Source organism: Thermoascus crustaceus, assembly GCF_041956765.1.
Source record: "Thermoascus crustaceus strain CBS 181.67 unplaced genomic scaffold VTN00scaffold_1, whole genome shotgun sequence".
In the NCBI taxonomy this organism is placed as follows: Eukaryota; Fungi; Ascomycota; class Eurotiomycetes; order Eurotiales; family Thermoascaceae; genus Thermoascus; species Thermoascus crustaceus.
The window spans coordinates 830927-843806 of record NW_027192527.1 but is presented as its reverse complement, the minus strand read 5'-3'; the positions used below and the strand labels follow the sequence as shown (position 1 = coordinate 843806).

Below are 12880 nucleotides of genomic sequence, written 5' to 3'. Positions count from 1 at the left end.
GAGAGGAGAGGTTCTAACGTCATCACTGGCACATAAACAAGACTAGAGGATCAATCTGACCTCTCCGATGCAAGCATACGCTCCACCTCCTTTGCTACATTGTAGTCAAGGACTTCTTTTGGAGAAACTCTTTGAGAGAAGGCCCCTATAATCGACAATCGGTGAGTGAGTGATGTTTTTCCTTGAGCCAGAGAGGGTAATAGGTAATGCAACTTACCTAGTATCCAAAGAACCAAATACATCAAGAACTCCTCGACAACGCACATACTCCTCTTACTACCCTGCATCTTTTTCGCCCGGTTAAGAATCTGCTTCACGCGGGGGAATCGTAGATCCATATGCTTCTTCGCGGCCAGCTTTATCGCCTGCTTCTCAGTCGCGACTTGGGAGTCAATAGTAGTGGTGAGCGGATCGTGAGCGTTGTAGGCCTGTTCCAGATAATGTGCCAGGAACAGCGCAAAGGACTCCACGTCCTCGAGGGCCTGCGACGTTCCCTGTCCAGAGGTCGAGGGTAACGCGTGCGCCGCGTCACCCAGGAGCACAACCCCGTCCCGTTCCCAGGTGGGCAGTTCAGGCATCGTCCACGCCGGGTACACGTTCTCTACTGTCTTGATACTGTTTACGATCTTCTGGACCACCGGGTCCCGCCAGTCACCGTGCCGCTCGCGCAGTTGACGGGAGACGTCTTCCTTGTCGATGGCCTTTGGGTCCGTCGGGCATTCGGCGATCGAGTAGGTCGACCACCAGGTTACGGTGTCGCCGGGCTCGGAGACGTGGTAGGGGGAATCCCTGTTCGGGGATGATGGGGAAGTGTTGGAGAAGAAGTACCCGAAGAAACCGTTTCCGCCAAAGACGAATGTCATTGAGTTCTCTTCGATGTGGGTTTTAAGGTCTGGGGTGGCGGGAATGAAGCCGCCGATGCCGACTAGGCCTCTGATTGATTGCCGATTTGATTCATGTGGTTAGAAAGCTGAAGAACCAGTGAGATACCAATTACAACAGAACTCACTCGTATTGAGGAGGATATGGATCCCTCTCCGCTTCAGGAGACAGCGCCCTCTTCACCGTACTTTTCAGACCATCGGCACCGATCACCAGGTCTGCCTCGACGGGGACACTACCGTCCGCGAATATGACTACGTTGCGCCCCTCTGCATTAGCCACGACCCGTGTGACCCTCTTCTGGATGATGATCTCATCCGGTACTCGATCCCTGAGACACTTCCACAGCGCGTGCCGGCTTATTCCCAGCGAATTCATCGGGGGTCCATCAGGATCAGATGATCCTGTTGCGTCAGCGCGCATGAGCGTCCACCCGTACGAGTTCATCATCCTGGCTCGAGAGTACGGGTACCCATTGCGCACCACGTCGCGGAGTAAGTCTTCGTCGAGACGTTTCAGGACGCTGAGCCCGTTGGGAGCGATGCCTAGACCTCCGCCAACAGCTAGGGTGGAGGAGTGTGTTTCTCCGGGGACGACTGGACGTTCTGCTGCCTCCGAGTATGTAGTATTGTTGGTTTTTGAGATAGAAGAGACATCGTATGCTTCGTAAATTGTGTATGAGTGGTCTTGGTCCTGCGCTGGCGGTTTGGGTAGGTTCTTCTTTAGAGCAAGGTAGGCGGCGCAGCCGCTGATGCCTGCGCCGACGATGACGATTTTCATTTTTTTTCCTTTTTTCTTTTCTAAATTTTCTTTCTGAGGGATTTTTGTTTTCCTTTAATTAGAGCGAACTGATATTCATAAATGGAAGAAAAAAAAGTCCTATCTCGATGGTTCAGCATGGACATTCCTCCCTGGTATGCACTTCACGGACCGTAGGTATTGAGATAGGAAAGGTCAGTACATACGTACCTGTACATATCTATCCAAACAGAAATATCGCTGCCTATTCTTTTGAGTGGCGTAATGTTATCTTGGAGGCCTACCTGGGTGGCAACCAATAAGAATCAGTGCATTCGAGTTGCTTAGTACCTGTGGCTCGAAATGAACGTCGGATCTGAGAGTAGACCCCGTCTTTCGCTCATTAAGCGACTTGACAAGGCGCGGAGCGATAGATCAAAAGAATGATCCTAGATAAATGAAGTAGAGATTGTATCCCACAATCCGCAGATTGGAGGCTCCAATTGCTGAAGTCCAAGGCACCAGCTTTCTCTATTAGGATGGATACAAAGTGGTCCGTGCGTCAATCGTCGCGTCCCGTTCTTGAAACTCTACTAAACTTTACCTACACTTCGCAGGCATAAGCATTAGGAAAAGAATAATCAATTCCCTAAACTTTTATTTGCGGGATCGTTGAGAGAGATCTTGTATTCGTCAAATTGTGGATCCTACGTGTCTTCCCATGGACTAAGGTACGTTTAAATCGATCCGATTGCACATAGGTGCGAGAGGTAATCCCGAGAAATGCGTTTTACTCGAAGTATGATGCAACGTGCTAGAGGTAGTTAGTTAATTTCCAAATCAGGTACTTACATAGCCCAAGTCGACGTACATATCATTACCTAAGATTGCATGGGTTATTACAGGCAGGAAAAAAAGAAATTGAAATCAAAGAAGGGAGTATCCTTGTGACTTCCAGAACCCCAGAATCCGAAAGACGACCTGCCATTGAATGCTTATGTCTCCGAACTATATCGCAGTTTATGGCAGGCTTATTTTATTCCAGCCCACGTGGTATTGGCGTCGTGATGGGAGGCCTAACGAACAAACAATTCAACATGTGCTGTCACTTAACGAATTAACACCTGAATTATAAGAAGGCCGAATTTCCCCTGCTCCTGCACAGGGGAGGCCAGTACTTTGTCCTTACACCAATACTGCACAAGGACAGTCGATCAATATTACTATTTTCCTGTGCTTGCCACGGTTCAGAATGGAGATTCTGGCTGCACTCGGTGCCTGGGCTCTAGGAACATTCTGCGCAAGTCTTCCAGCTGACAATTATGGAATCGCCAGCAAAGTCTGCCGGAGAACGGACATCGGTACAGTCCTGGGACCAAAACTTTCGAGTGGAGCGCACATCTACTTTCCAGGTTCCACGGGGTTCCAAGAGAGCACAGACAGGTGGTCGTCGTATAAGGCGCCCAATTTCACGATTGTTGTTGAAGTGGCCGACGAAAATGACGTTGCTGAAACAGTGAGCTCAGTTCATTCCCTGTACATGTGTTGGGTTTCAAGCTGATCAATTTGTAACCATAGGTCAAATACGCTAATGCTAACAATATCCCTTTTCTTGCTGTGAATGGCGGCCATGGAGCCATCACCACTGTGGGAAAGCTTCAGCATGGGATTGAGATCTGGTTGAGACAGCTCGACTCTGTCGAGATTTCGGTGGCGGTGTCCTGGCCAAGAAAATCACAGACACACTGTGGGCAGCTGGCAAGCAAACGGAGAGTTATTTGAACCTTTGTGAGCATCAAAATGACTCCGTTTGAACAGTCACAGGAGGCTGTGAGTGTGTAAGCCTTCTAGGACTGGGTCTTGGCGGCGGTCATGGCTTCCTCCAAGGGAGATACGGTCTCGTCTCCGATCAGTTTGTCTCGATGCGTGTTGTAATGGCAGATGGGAGCATCAAGACGGTCTCCCCATCAGATCCATATTCAGATCTTTGGTGGGCTATGCAAGGCGCGGGCCACAACTTTGGCATCGTAACATCAATCACGTCGAAGATCTATGATGTGAAGGATGGAGGTGTGTGGTCCTATGGGAGCTATATCTTCACACACGACAAGGTTGAGGATCTGTATGATCGCCTCAACACGCTTTCCGCCAACGGCAACCAGCCAGTTGATCTCATCAACTACTCTTTCTTCTTCCGTAACCAGACCATTGACCCTGAGAAAGTAAATTATCCGGACGCATTATTACCTCCACTCCTCGTGCTGACCTAGAGACAGCCTGTCATTGCCCTCTTCATTCTCCAAGAGGGCGTCTCTACTATTGAGTCGACCTACACTGCACCCTTCCGAGAGCTAGGCGCGGCAGTGCTCGCCTCCGGCTCTGGGACCTATAAAGATCTCCCTGCGTGGACGGGCAATGCCAATGTATCTCCGCCCTGCCAAAAGAACGGTGATGTCAATATACTTCGTTTTCCCATTGACCTCCAGTCGTACAGCGTCAAAGCACAGCGTGTCGCTTTTGACAAATTTGCCAGAGTCACATCAGAGATCCCTCAATTAAACCGCTCGATGTTCCTGTTCGAGGGCTACTCCCTGCAGGGTTTTAAGGCTGTTCCGGCCAATTCAACAGCCTTTCCTTTTAGACATGACAACCTGCTCGTGGCCCCGCTCATCATCTACGAGTCGGATCCCAAACTCGATGCCACTGCCATTGCCTTTGGTGAGGACTTGCGACAGATCCTGTCGCAGGAGAGTGGCGAGACGGAGCTGCGCGCGTACGTCAACTACGCCTTCGGAGAGGAGCAACCGAAAAATTGGTACGGGTATGAGCCATGGAGGCTGGAAAAACTGAAAGCTCTTAAGGATAAGTACGACCCGCAGAGGAAATTCAGTTTTTACGCACCGGTTGCATAAGCCGACCGGGGAGGCCCATTGCAGTGATGGTTGTCAGAATGGATGGCAATCTGCTATGAGACTGCATTAGAAGAGCAATTGCCGCCGCTCGAGGACCTCAAACAGGCCGTTGGAGTAGAGGACCGGGTATGTCAGATAAACTTCTTTATACCGGCTTGACACTGAGATACAATACTGCCTGATTACGACAAGATTAGGGGACGATGAAAGACCTTAATTTAATGAGAGCTATTAGTCCTCAGTATCTTTCTCCTACGTTATCGTCTATCTTAAGAGATTTTTTTAAAAAAAAAGTTTGAGAGCTACTTAATTGAACAGTGCAATACGGGTGACGGACTTTGAATAGCCGCGAATCACAATATAGGAATAGGGGCGAAGTGATTGTAACAGAACATCATGGCTAAGGACCTTGTTACGGCACAGCCTACAGATATCGCAAGACAGGCAGGAGGGGAGATCACGTGACTAATTATTTCCGAAATCCCAGAGGAAGGAGGCATCATGTGACTGGATCACTGCGATCCAACGGATAGGTACTTCCAGACAGGATTCAGCATGTATATAAGACGCTCCTTAACCATGGGGATTAGGATCCTGTGGTCAATTCGTAGCAATAGCAGTATATTGCTGGTAACAACAGCCTGCTTATAAGGTTCTTTACCTTTTCCCACCTTTGTTTCTGTCAAGATAAACCCGACGAACTTTCGGTCTAAGATTTAGGCCTGTCGTTACAGACCGTTATAGGAAGAGTATCCACAAAAATGTAAATCACCTTTTCTAGTCTCCTATTTCGCTTTTGGCAGAATAATGATCCCGACCTTGAGCATCGTCAAACTTTCGGCTCAAGGGAAGCAAAAGTGCTCACCCCCACGTGATAATTACTTTTGACCATGGAGGTGGTAAACTTAAAAACCAAAGCCCAGAACGCCGTCACCGAGTAGCGTTTTGTCCATCTCAATCTCCTTATACCCGTTGCATCTTTAGAGACCTGCACGCCAACGGTCCTTTTTTGACCTTCCTTGTCAAAAATTATAGGGCACTTTTCGAAAGGGGAGATCTGAGACATCCCCCCCCCCCCCCCCCCGCCACGTCAAAATGATCCAAAAGACACTTAAGAATACTCATTCAATGTGTGCTGTACACCGCCTGCATTATTAACGCGGTATAGAGTACCCGCGCACTTCTGAGAGATATTTTGTTTGTGCCAGCAATCAGAATACTACTACTGTAGGCTGACGCAATTGACAGAAAATGGGCTGTTCTGGGACTGGTGAAGTACTCCTGACCTTCATTTAGCGGCTATGCATGATCCTGTGCAAATGCGGGGCCACAGGCTTCGTGGGGCAGCTTATGGCGGGGGGAGCAGACCAGACGCCGCCCGGCGTCTCGGGGCGTGTTGACTGTTCTGGCGGCGGCCTGCTTTTCTCGAATCTCGACAGGCACCAGAAAAACCAGGTACGGAATCAAATATAGAAAATTGTTGGCTACCCCAGTCTGATACTTAACTTTTTTTAAAATAAGCTGTACCATGGGTGCCAGACAGCTGGATACGGGTGAGTGATACCTGTGGAGTAAGTCGGATGCAGGAATTAGCTGGCAAGTGTTGAGCTTCCCAGCTGGAGAGACGTGATTTGTCCATACCTGGAAAAGAGCAGAGGTCCGCATTTTTCCTCATTGGGTTGGATCCTCTCGTCCGAGAGCTGGACGGACTGCTGGCTAGCGGGGCTCGCAGGGACTAAGTATCAAGACGGCTTCAGTGTGGAGGCTAGACCAAGGAATTCAATCCAGTGTTGTTTCCCGCCTTTTTGATCACGCGCTTACTTGCGGAAGCGCATTCACTCCTCTGTACGGTGTGCCTTGAGAGTCATAGACTATCTCTGGACCTACCGGGGCTGTGGCTGGGGATTAATGGTAAATCGTACGTGTGATATAGAACAGCACGGATGGCAGAGCAGAAGAATGGTTTGAATTTCTATGTATTCCGTATGCCAAGCCGTTTTGCGGCGAACCTATGAAACATGGGTGGCGACGGTTCGACCACTACTGGTAACGTTGAGATCGGTACCTATTACGCACTCGCGATCAGTGCGTGAGGTCTGAAGGGGAGTCGGAAACATTTGGCATAAGACTGGGCGAGATTGATCAGTAACTTAAGTCTGTCCCCTTTAGAAACAGAGATATACGTCCTGTGTATTCGGAGAGGCTTATCGGCACCATTCGAGTGAGCTATCTGACTAGTTACGATGACGCATTGGTGACCTTCGAACGCAAGACAAGTCTCATGTACTTCGTATTTAAAATTTGATAGAGCGTGACAAGCGTAATATCGTCATGACTGATGCAGAGGAACAGTTCCTACCCCAGGTTTCGTGCCGTTGCTGCTGCCCCTCCCCCGCTCGTCAACTGGATATCTGGGGGAAGCATGGAGGAACACGGAAGGGGGCCAAAGTTGGGTGGAGGGCCACTGGCAGCGCAGGCATCGATAACTAATACAGTTTAGCTCAGCTCGAAGACCCCGGAGCTTCAAGGAGACCGTCATCAGATCGCGGGCAAGCGCCTCGAATTCCCACGGGGAGACTCGAAGCTGGTGAAAACGATCGACAGCCAGCGGGGTACTCCGTACTCCATATTCCGTGCCATTTCCCGCTTGTAATCGGATCGAGAACCGCCAACGACTTTTCGGTTCCTGGAGACGGGATTTCCCGACCCTCGAGAACCCTGCCGTCCCTAGAGGATCGAAAGAGTCAATTAATTGCTTCAGCGCTCGAGCATTCCAAGGCTCGAAGGGCGCCATGGCGTACAAGGGTGGAAAGGGAGACGTCGTGTGCTCATGCTCCCTTGTCATCCATGCTCCTACCCCATCTGACCCGTCCGCAAAAGCCAAAGTCTCCCATCTGCGGATTTTCGAGTAACTGATTTACGGGTATGACGTACAGAAGTCTCTGAGTAGATCTGCTGACTAGTTCGAAAGTTCCAAAGGGAACCCTTCTATGATCTATCTGAGATACATCATATGCCAGCCCCGCGGCTTTGGGATACTCTAACAGTTTGACTCCAGGACAGCTTTGGGGATCATTATGCAAAGTCACAGTAACCAGTGCGAGCTGCAGGTCTGCTGGGAAGGGACGATGTGAATGTGATTGTGGGCATACCTGAGGTCTATAGCAAGCATTATGCATTATTACTATTTAGACTACGGAGACTTTTTTGACTTAGCCATCCCCAACAATCCCAAGCGCTAGTTTGGGAGAAGGGAGAAGGACCTCGAAGGACGAAGAGAACGGTCTTCCGCCCTTCTTTCCTGGGTCTTCTGGGGCCTGCCAAACTGTCTCGGGAAATCGTGTCGGTGGAGGTTCCATGTCCGGCACTAGCGGCGAACTCTGCTCGGGATACGGCATGGAAGGATCTTCACGACCACGAGCTGGCGCAGAAAGACGATGACAGCATGTGCAGCAGGGAACGATCCCTGCTGGCGACCAGGGTGGCTCTGCAGCTAGAGTCCTCCTCCCCGACGACAGCGGCTCCGACGGCCACGACGTTTTGTCGCAGACTCGCAGTGTGCGCGAAAGCGCCGAAGCTTTCGACAGGCGAGCGGTACGCCCGTTTCGCACGGATGCCGCGCCTTGGCATCCATTCCGCGCCTTCCAAATTGCGATTGCCTTGCCATTAGTAATGATTCCCCTTTCGAGACCCGAGACATCCAGAGCAGAGCCAGACCGCAGGTCTGTTGGGTCTCTGTCCCTGGGACTGGGACGCAGCGACCAATGGTCGGGCCGATGTTTCGCGTCGCCCTTTGCACCGTTTGGGCAGCGCATCCCTCCCTAAACCTTCTACGTCCTCCGTGCCTGCCCGCATTGGCCGCCGCGGGCTGGCGCGTAACGTGACCGGGCCGAGACGACCAATGCGGGCGGTTCCTGTGCGTCGCTGTGGGTGCCGAATGTGGAAATGCCTCTGGTGGGTGGGGACGTCCATCGACTCCATCTCCGCCCTGCACCCACCGCCTCTGCCCCGTACGAGTCGTGCTGAAGAAAGTTGTCTCCGTGGGCTTCTCCTCGAATCCCCACAGCCGGCCAAGTGTCTGGGGGAGGCGACGATGGCGAAGCACCTGTCCAGTGACCCCGGTGGCTGAGGTGGAACTGGGGTGTCAAGATCCGTTGAGTACTTAAACGACCGTGCTGCTCCTCGCCCCTCCCTTCGGTTCCTTTTCGTCCAAAGGACGAAAAGTTGTGTTGTGATACTCTCCACTCTTCTTTCATCGTCAATCCTTCGGGCGGAGGCAACCCGCCTGACTTCGTTCCTTGCCCCTCCCTCTCTGTTTCCTACTCTGGGAGTATCTTATGCCACGGTTATAACGCATGACAGTGCAATCGTACGAGTCAATTCACCATGGCTTCAGTTAATCCGCCAGAAACGGAACCGCAGAATAAGCGGAAGGCGTCTACAGCCGGTCTGCCAGGAGCCACCCGTCCCGTAAAGAGACGGGCCTCAAAAGCATGCTGTTGCTGTCGCGCACGAAAAGTCCGGTGTGATGTCGTCGAGAATGGTTCTCCGTGTACCAATTGCCGGCTTGACCAGGTAGACTGTGTCGTGACCGAAAGCAAGCGCAGAAAGTTTGTCCACACATCAAAAAGAAAAATTTTCTCTCAATTGACAAAAGTCTTGGTGGCGGCTGACACGGCATTCTTCTGTTAATCAGGAAATCGCGCGGCGACCTTGAAGGTACCAACCCGACTTCTGAATCGCCAGCCGAGACCTCCGAGGACATGAGTTCTGTTCTTCGGAAGAGGACCGGGAGTCACGGCCAACTGCCCGATGTTGCTCCTCTGTCTCCGTCCCAGCGATCTGTGGACATTGAGCAGGGACAACATATGCCGCACCTGATCTGTTCGTACCGGACCGCCGACTAGCCGACATTGATATTGATCACTGACCGCATACCGTAGATCAAACACAGGCTCACAGGATCAATCCTGAAGAACAGCGGCGAAGAAGAATGGCTCAAAATCCCGCGGTTCCGACTACTGTCCCCCTTGACAATGTCACATCTTCCATTCAGCAACTGCTTGATCCTTCGTTCGCTGCCTCGCGCGCTCCGCGCGGTTTTCTGCCGGATTACATCAGGGGACTTCCTCAACGGCTTCAACCGGAAGATATTGATTATCTGGCGGCAAAGGGCGCATTGACGATACCGGATTTGGGACTTCGTAACGAACTGCTCAAAAGCTACATACATTACGTACACACGTACATGCCGCTGTTGGACTTGGAGGAGTTCTTGCAGACCATTGCGAGGAATGACGGGATTCATCGCATGAGTCTTCTGCTGTTCCAAGCCGTCATGTTTGCTGGGACGGCATTCATTGATCTGAAGCACCTTCGCGCTGCGGGATATCAGACGAGGAAGGCTGCTCGTAAAGTATTTTTCCAGAGGGCAAGGGTATGTAGTACCTCGACGGTGCATGCCTGTATACCTGATGTAAAATGGCTGACGGACATCTTCAGCTACTGTACGATTTCGACTATGAAGTTGATCGGATATCACTCGTTCAAGCTCTCCTTCTTATGACCTACTGGTATGAGACTCCCGATGATCAAAAGGATACCTGGCACTGGATGGGTGTCAGTCTGTCACTTGCCCACACCATTGGACTGCATCGCGACCCGGGAAATTCGGGAATGGACTTGAGACGCCAGCGACTTTGGAAGCGTATCTGGTGGAGTACCTACACCCGCGATAGGCTGATTGCTCTGGGAATGAGGCGGCCTATGCGTATCAAGGACGATGATTGTGATGTTCCCATGCTTTCTCTTGACGATTTCGAGTTCAAGCCCTTCCCGCCGGAAGTTGTGAGCATGGTGGGCAATTGTGAGATCCTGCAAAATGTAAACCACCAGCGCGAATTGGCCATGATGTTCATCGAAAAGGCGAAACTTTGCCTCTGTGTGAGCCACGTTCTGTCTGCGCAGTACTCTGTGCTGAGCCACAAGTTCGGTGGAACGACAGAGACTACTATGATGCTGGTCCCAAAGAAGTCGGCTGCAGAGACGTTCGAAGTTAGGCGCTGCGACCAGGAATTGGAAGAGTGGCAGGCCAATCTTCCTGCGGAAATTCGTTATGCGCCTCCGGTCTCGTCTAAGTTGACGGAGGCTGAGGAGGTCCTGCACTCTCATCGTGCGCTTCTCCAGATGGTGTACCTCACTACATCCAGCGCACTGCACCGTCCTCAGGTCCTACCGGCCACACCATTTCCCACCGTGGAAGCTGAACTGCAGGATTTGTCGAGGCACAAGGTGCGGCACGCTGCCGTTGAGATCACCAATATTGCACAGGATCTTCACAGCCTGAACCTTACTCGGTACCTCCCTACCACAGGCGTTACGGTGCTCCTTCCTGCTGTGATCATCCATCTACTCGACATCAAATCAAACGATCCCAGTGTTCGGATGACTAGTCTTCAGCGCTTCTACCAATGCATGAGGATTCTGCAGCGACTGAGAGAAATCTATGCCTCTGCAGACTTCGCAACTTCATTTCTCGAAGCTGCCATCCGCAAGGCTGGTATCCAAATCACTGTACCGCCGCCCCCTCAGCCTCCACAGACGCGCCCGACACCCAACATCGACTCTACGGGACGACTCAACACCCTGACTCCCCCTCCGGACTCGCTGGCGCAGAAGATCCCGGATCTTACCTACCCCAATGTCACCGACACTGCTACGCCTGCATTCCCACCGGCTGAAGATTCAGGTATGACGTTCGCATCTACTCCGCCCCACTCGGTTGGCAGTGAGAACGGCAGCAACAAGAATCTCAACCCGAATATCTCTCACCACGATGCCTACACTATCTCCCATGTGGACCAGGAAATGAGTCTGACGGAGTTAATGGACCTAGCCAACGATGCTGAAGTGACCCAGAACGACTTTGACGCTCTAATCAACTTCGACGATGCTGGTGCTGACTTATTCGCTGCCGAAGATGGCCTGGGATTGGACGCTGGCATGAATGGCCAGTCGAACGACTTCAACCTAGACTTTTGCAATATGCCCGATAACGTCATGGGTTTTCAAAACACTCAGGACAAGGAGATTGGCTTCTCTGGGCTGCCTGATACACAGCTCAACGGCGAACGCAGTGGCGTCAACGTAGGTGCAGGGACCGACACCAACGCGACTGGACGCCCCGAAGCTGATCTAATGGTGCAAAAGCAGAAGGACCATAATATTGCGACTGATCTGGATGCTGCTCTCGGGCTGGACCTGGATTCATGATTCTACCACATTTTAGTTCGTCAATCTTTGGTGTAATGCTTTATTCCACCGATGTATTATGACCTTTTTGATTATCCACTGTCTTTGATTTTTTTTGGCACCCGGGCGGGAAAACTCGGCGACGGCGCTATTTCTTTTCTTTTTACGGTTTTACGCTATGCTATGCTACGCTAACCTGGGCTTTGTACATGTCATGTCCGGAGTACAGTTTGCCGGATCTAGATATATGTTATGTGTATGAACAGCAATGAAATGATGTTCTGAGACGTGTTAAACTCGTGGTTTCTGTCACAGTGCACACAAATCAGAGAATGCTAAGCGCAGTCAGTAGGTAGGATGGATGGATGTGTTGGGGAATTCTCTCCGGGGTACCCGCATCCCCCAGCTTGGGTAATACCTTCCGCGACGGTGCGACGGCTCCCCGGAGGAGTTAGCACGCTGGAGCGGCTGCACCTGCATGGTTCTCCTCACTAGTACCACTTCTAGATCGCATTTCCCCATGATCTTAGTGGCTAGCCCACTGTTAGGACTTGATACCTTGCAGCCTAGCTGCCTCAAGTTGATGCTAGCCCCATGGGCCCCGTATGGAGGCAAGAAGTCAATTGCCCTTGGGCGTTTAGTTTCCGGGACCGCCGACACTTGAAGGTCACAAGTAGGGGTTAAAAAAAGGCGGGTAAGCGGGTGAGCGGGTGAGCGGGCTGGATGGATCGATTCAACGTCACATGCCCCAGTCCCGCCCCGCTGGCATCCGATTGAATCGATTGGTTCGATTCGATTTATCAATATGACAATAAATAATAATTCCTGGAGGAGCCGTTGAAGTTGCGGGATTTTCAGGCGCGCTACGTTGCATCAACGTTTGAACGGGCTTCGGGGCTGGCTCCATAGGTATCCCCGTTGACGTCCGGGAGTTGGGACGGTGTATACGGAGGTTTTTCTTTTATTATCCATTATTGAAACATCGCATGTCTCTCCGATCCGATCTCCCCTGATGGGGGGGTCCCACGAATCGACTCCACGTTTGTGGCTTGGCTATTTGCGTATGCATTTGCAATGCATTGTACGGCCGTACTGGG

General features: G+C 51.4%; 3 protein-coding genes across 3 annotated transcripts; 2 read left to right on the top strand and 1 right to left on the bottom strand.

Annotated features, from left to right (window-relative positions):
* Nucleotides 1-50: 50 nt before the first annotated feature.
* Nucleotides 51-1662, bottom strand: VTN00DRAFT_299 (uncharacterized protein; the record flags this gene model as incomplete). Its single annotated transcript, XM_069429256.1, has 3 exons — nucleotides 51-145; nucleotides 218-933; nucleotides 1010-1662. 3 exons carry the CDS (start codon nucleotides 1660-1662, stop codon nucleotides 51-53), a joined length of 1464 nt encoding a protein of 487 aa, XP_069291007.1.
* Nucleotides 1663-2872: 1210 nt separating this feature from the next.
* On the top strand, nucleotides 2873-8661 carry VTN00DRAFT_298 (uncharacterized protein; the record flags this gene model as incomplete). The annotated part of the gene is made up of 9 exons (XM_069429245.1): nucleotides 2873-3136; nucleotides 3199-3367; nucleotides 3439-3842; nucleotides 3897-4509; nucleotides 4603-4658; nucleotides 5829-5987; nucleotides 7033-7181; nucleotides 7749-8158; nucleotides 8237-8661. The coding sequence occupies 9 exons, from the start codon at nucleotides 2873-2875 to the stop codon at nucleotides 8659-8661; spliced, it is 2649 nt and encodes an 882-aa protein (XP_069291006.1).
* A 257-nt stretch (nucleotides 8662-8918) lies between these two features.
* Nucleotides 8919-11804, top strand: VTN00DRAFT_297 (uncharacterized protein; the record flags this gene model as incomplete). The annotated part of the gene is made up of 4 exons (XM_069429234.1): nucleotides 8919-9142; nucleotides 9229-9416; nucleotides 9476-9969; nucleotides 10035-11804. The coding sequence occupies 4 exons, from the start codon at nucleotides 8919-8921 to the stop codon at nucleotides 11802-11804; spliced, it is 2676 nt and encodes an 891-aa protein (XP_069291005.1).
* Between the last annotated feature and the right edge of the window lie 1076 nt (nucleotides 11805-12880).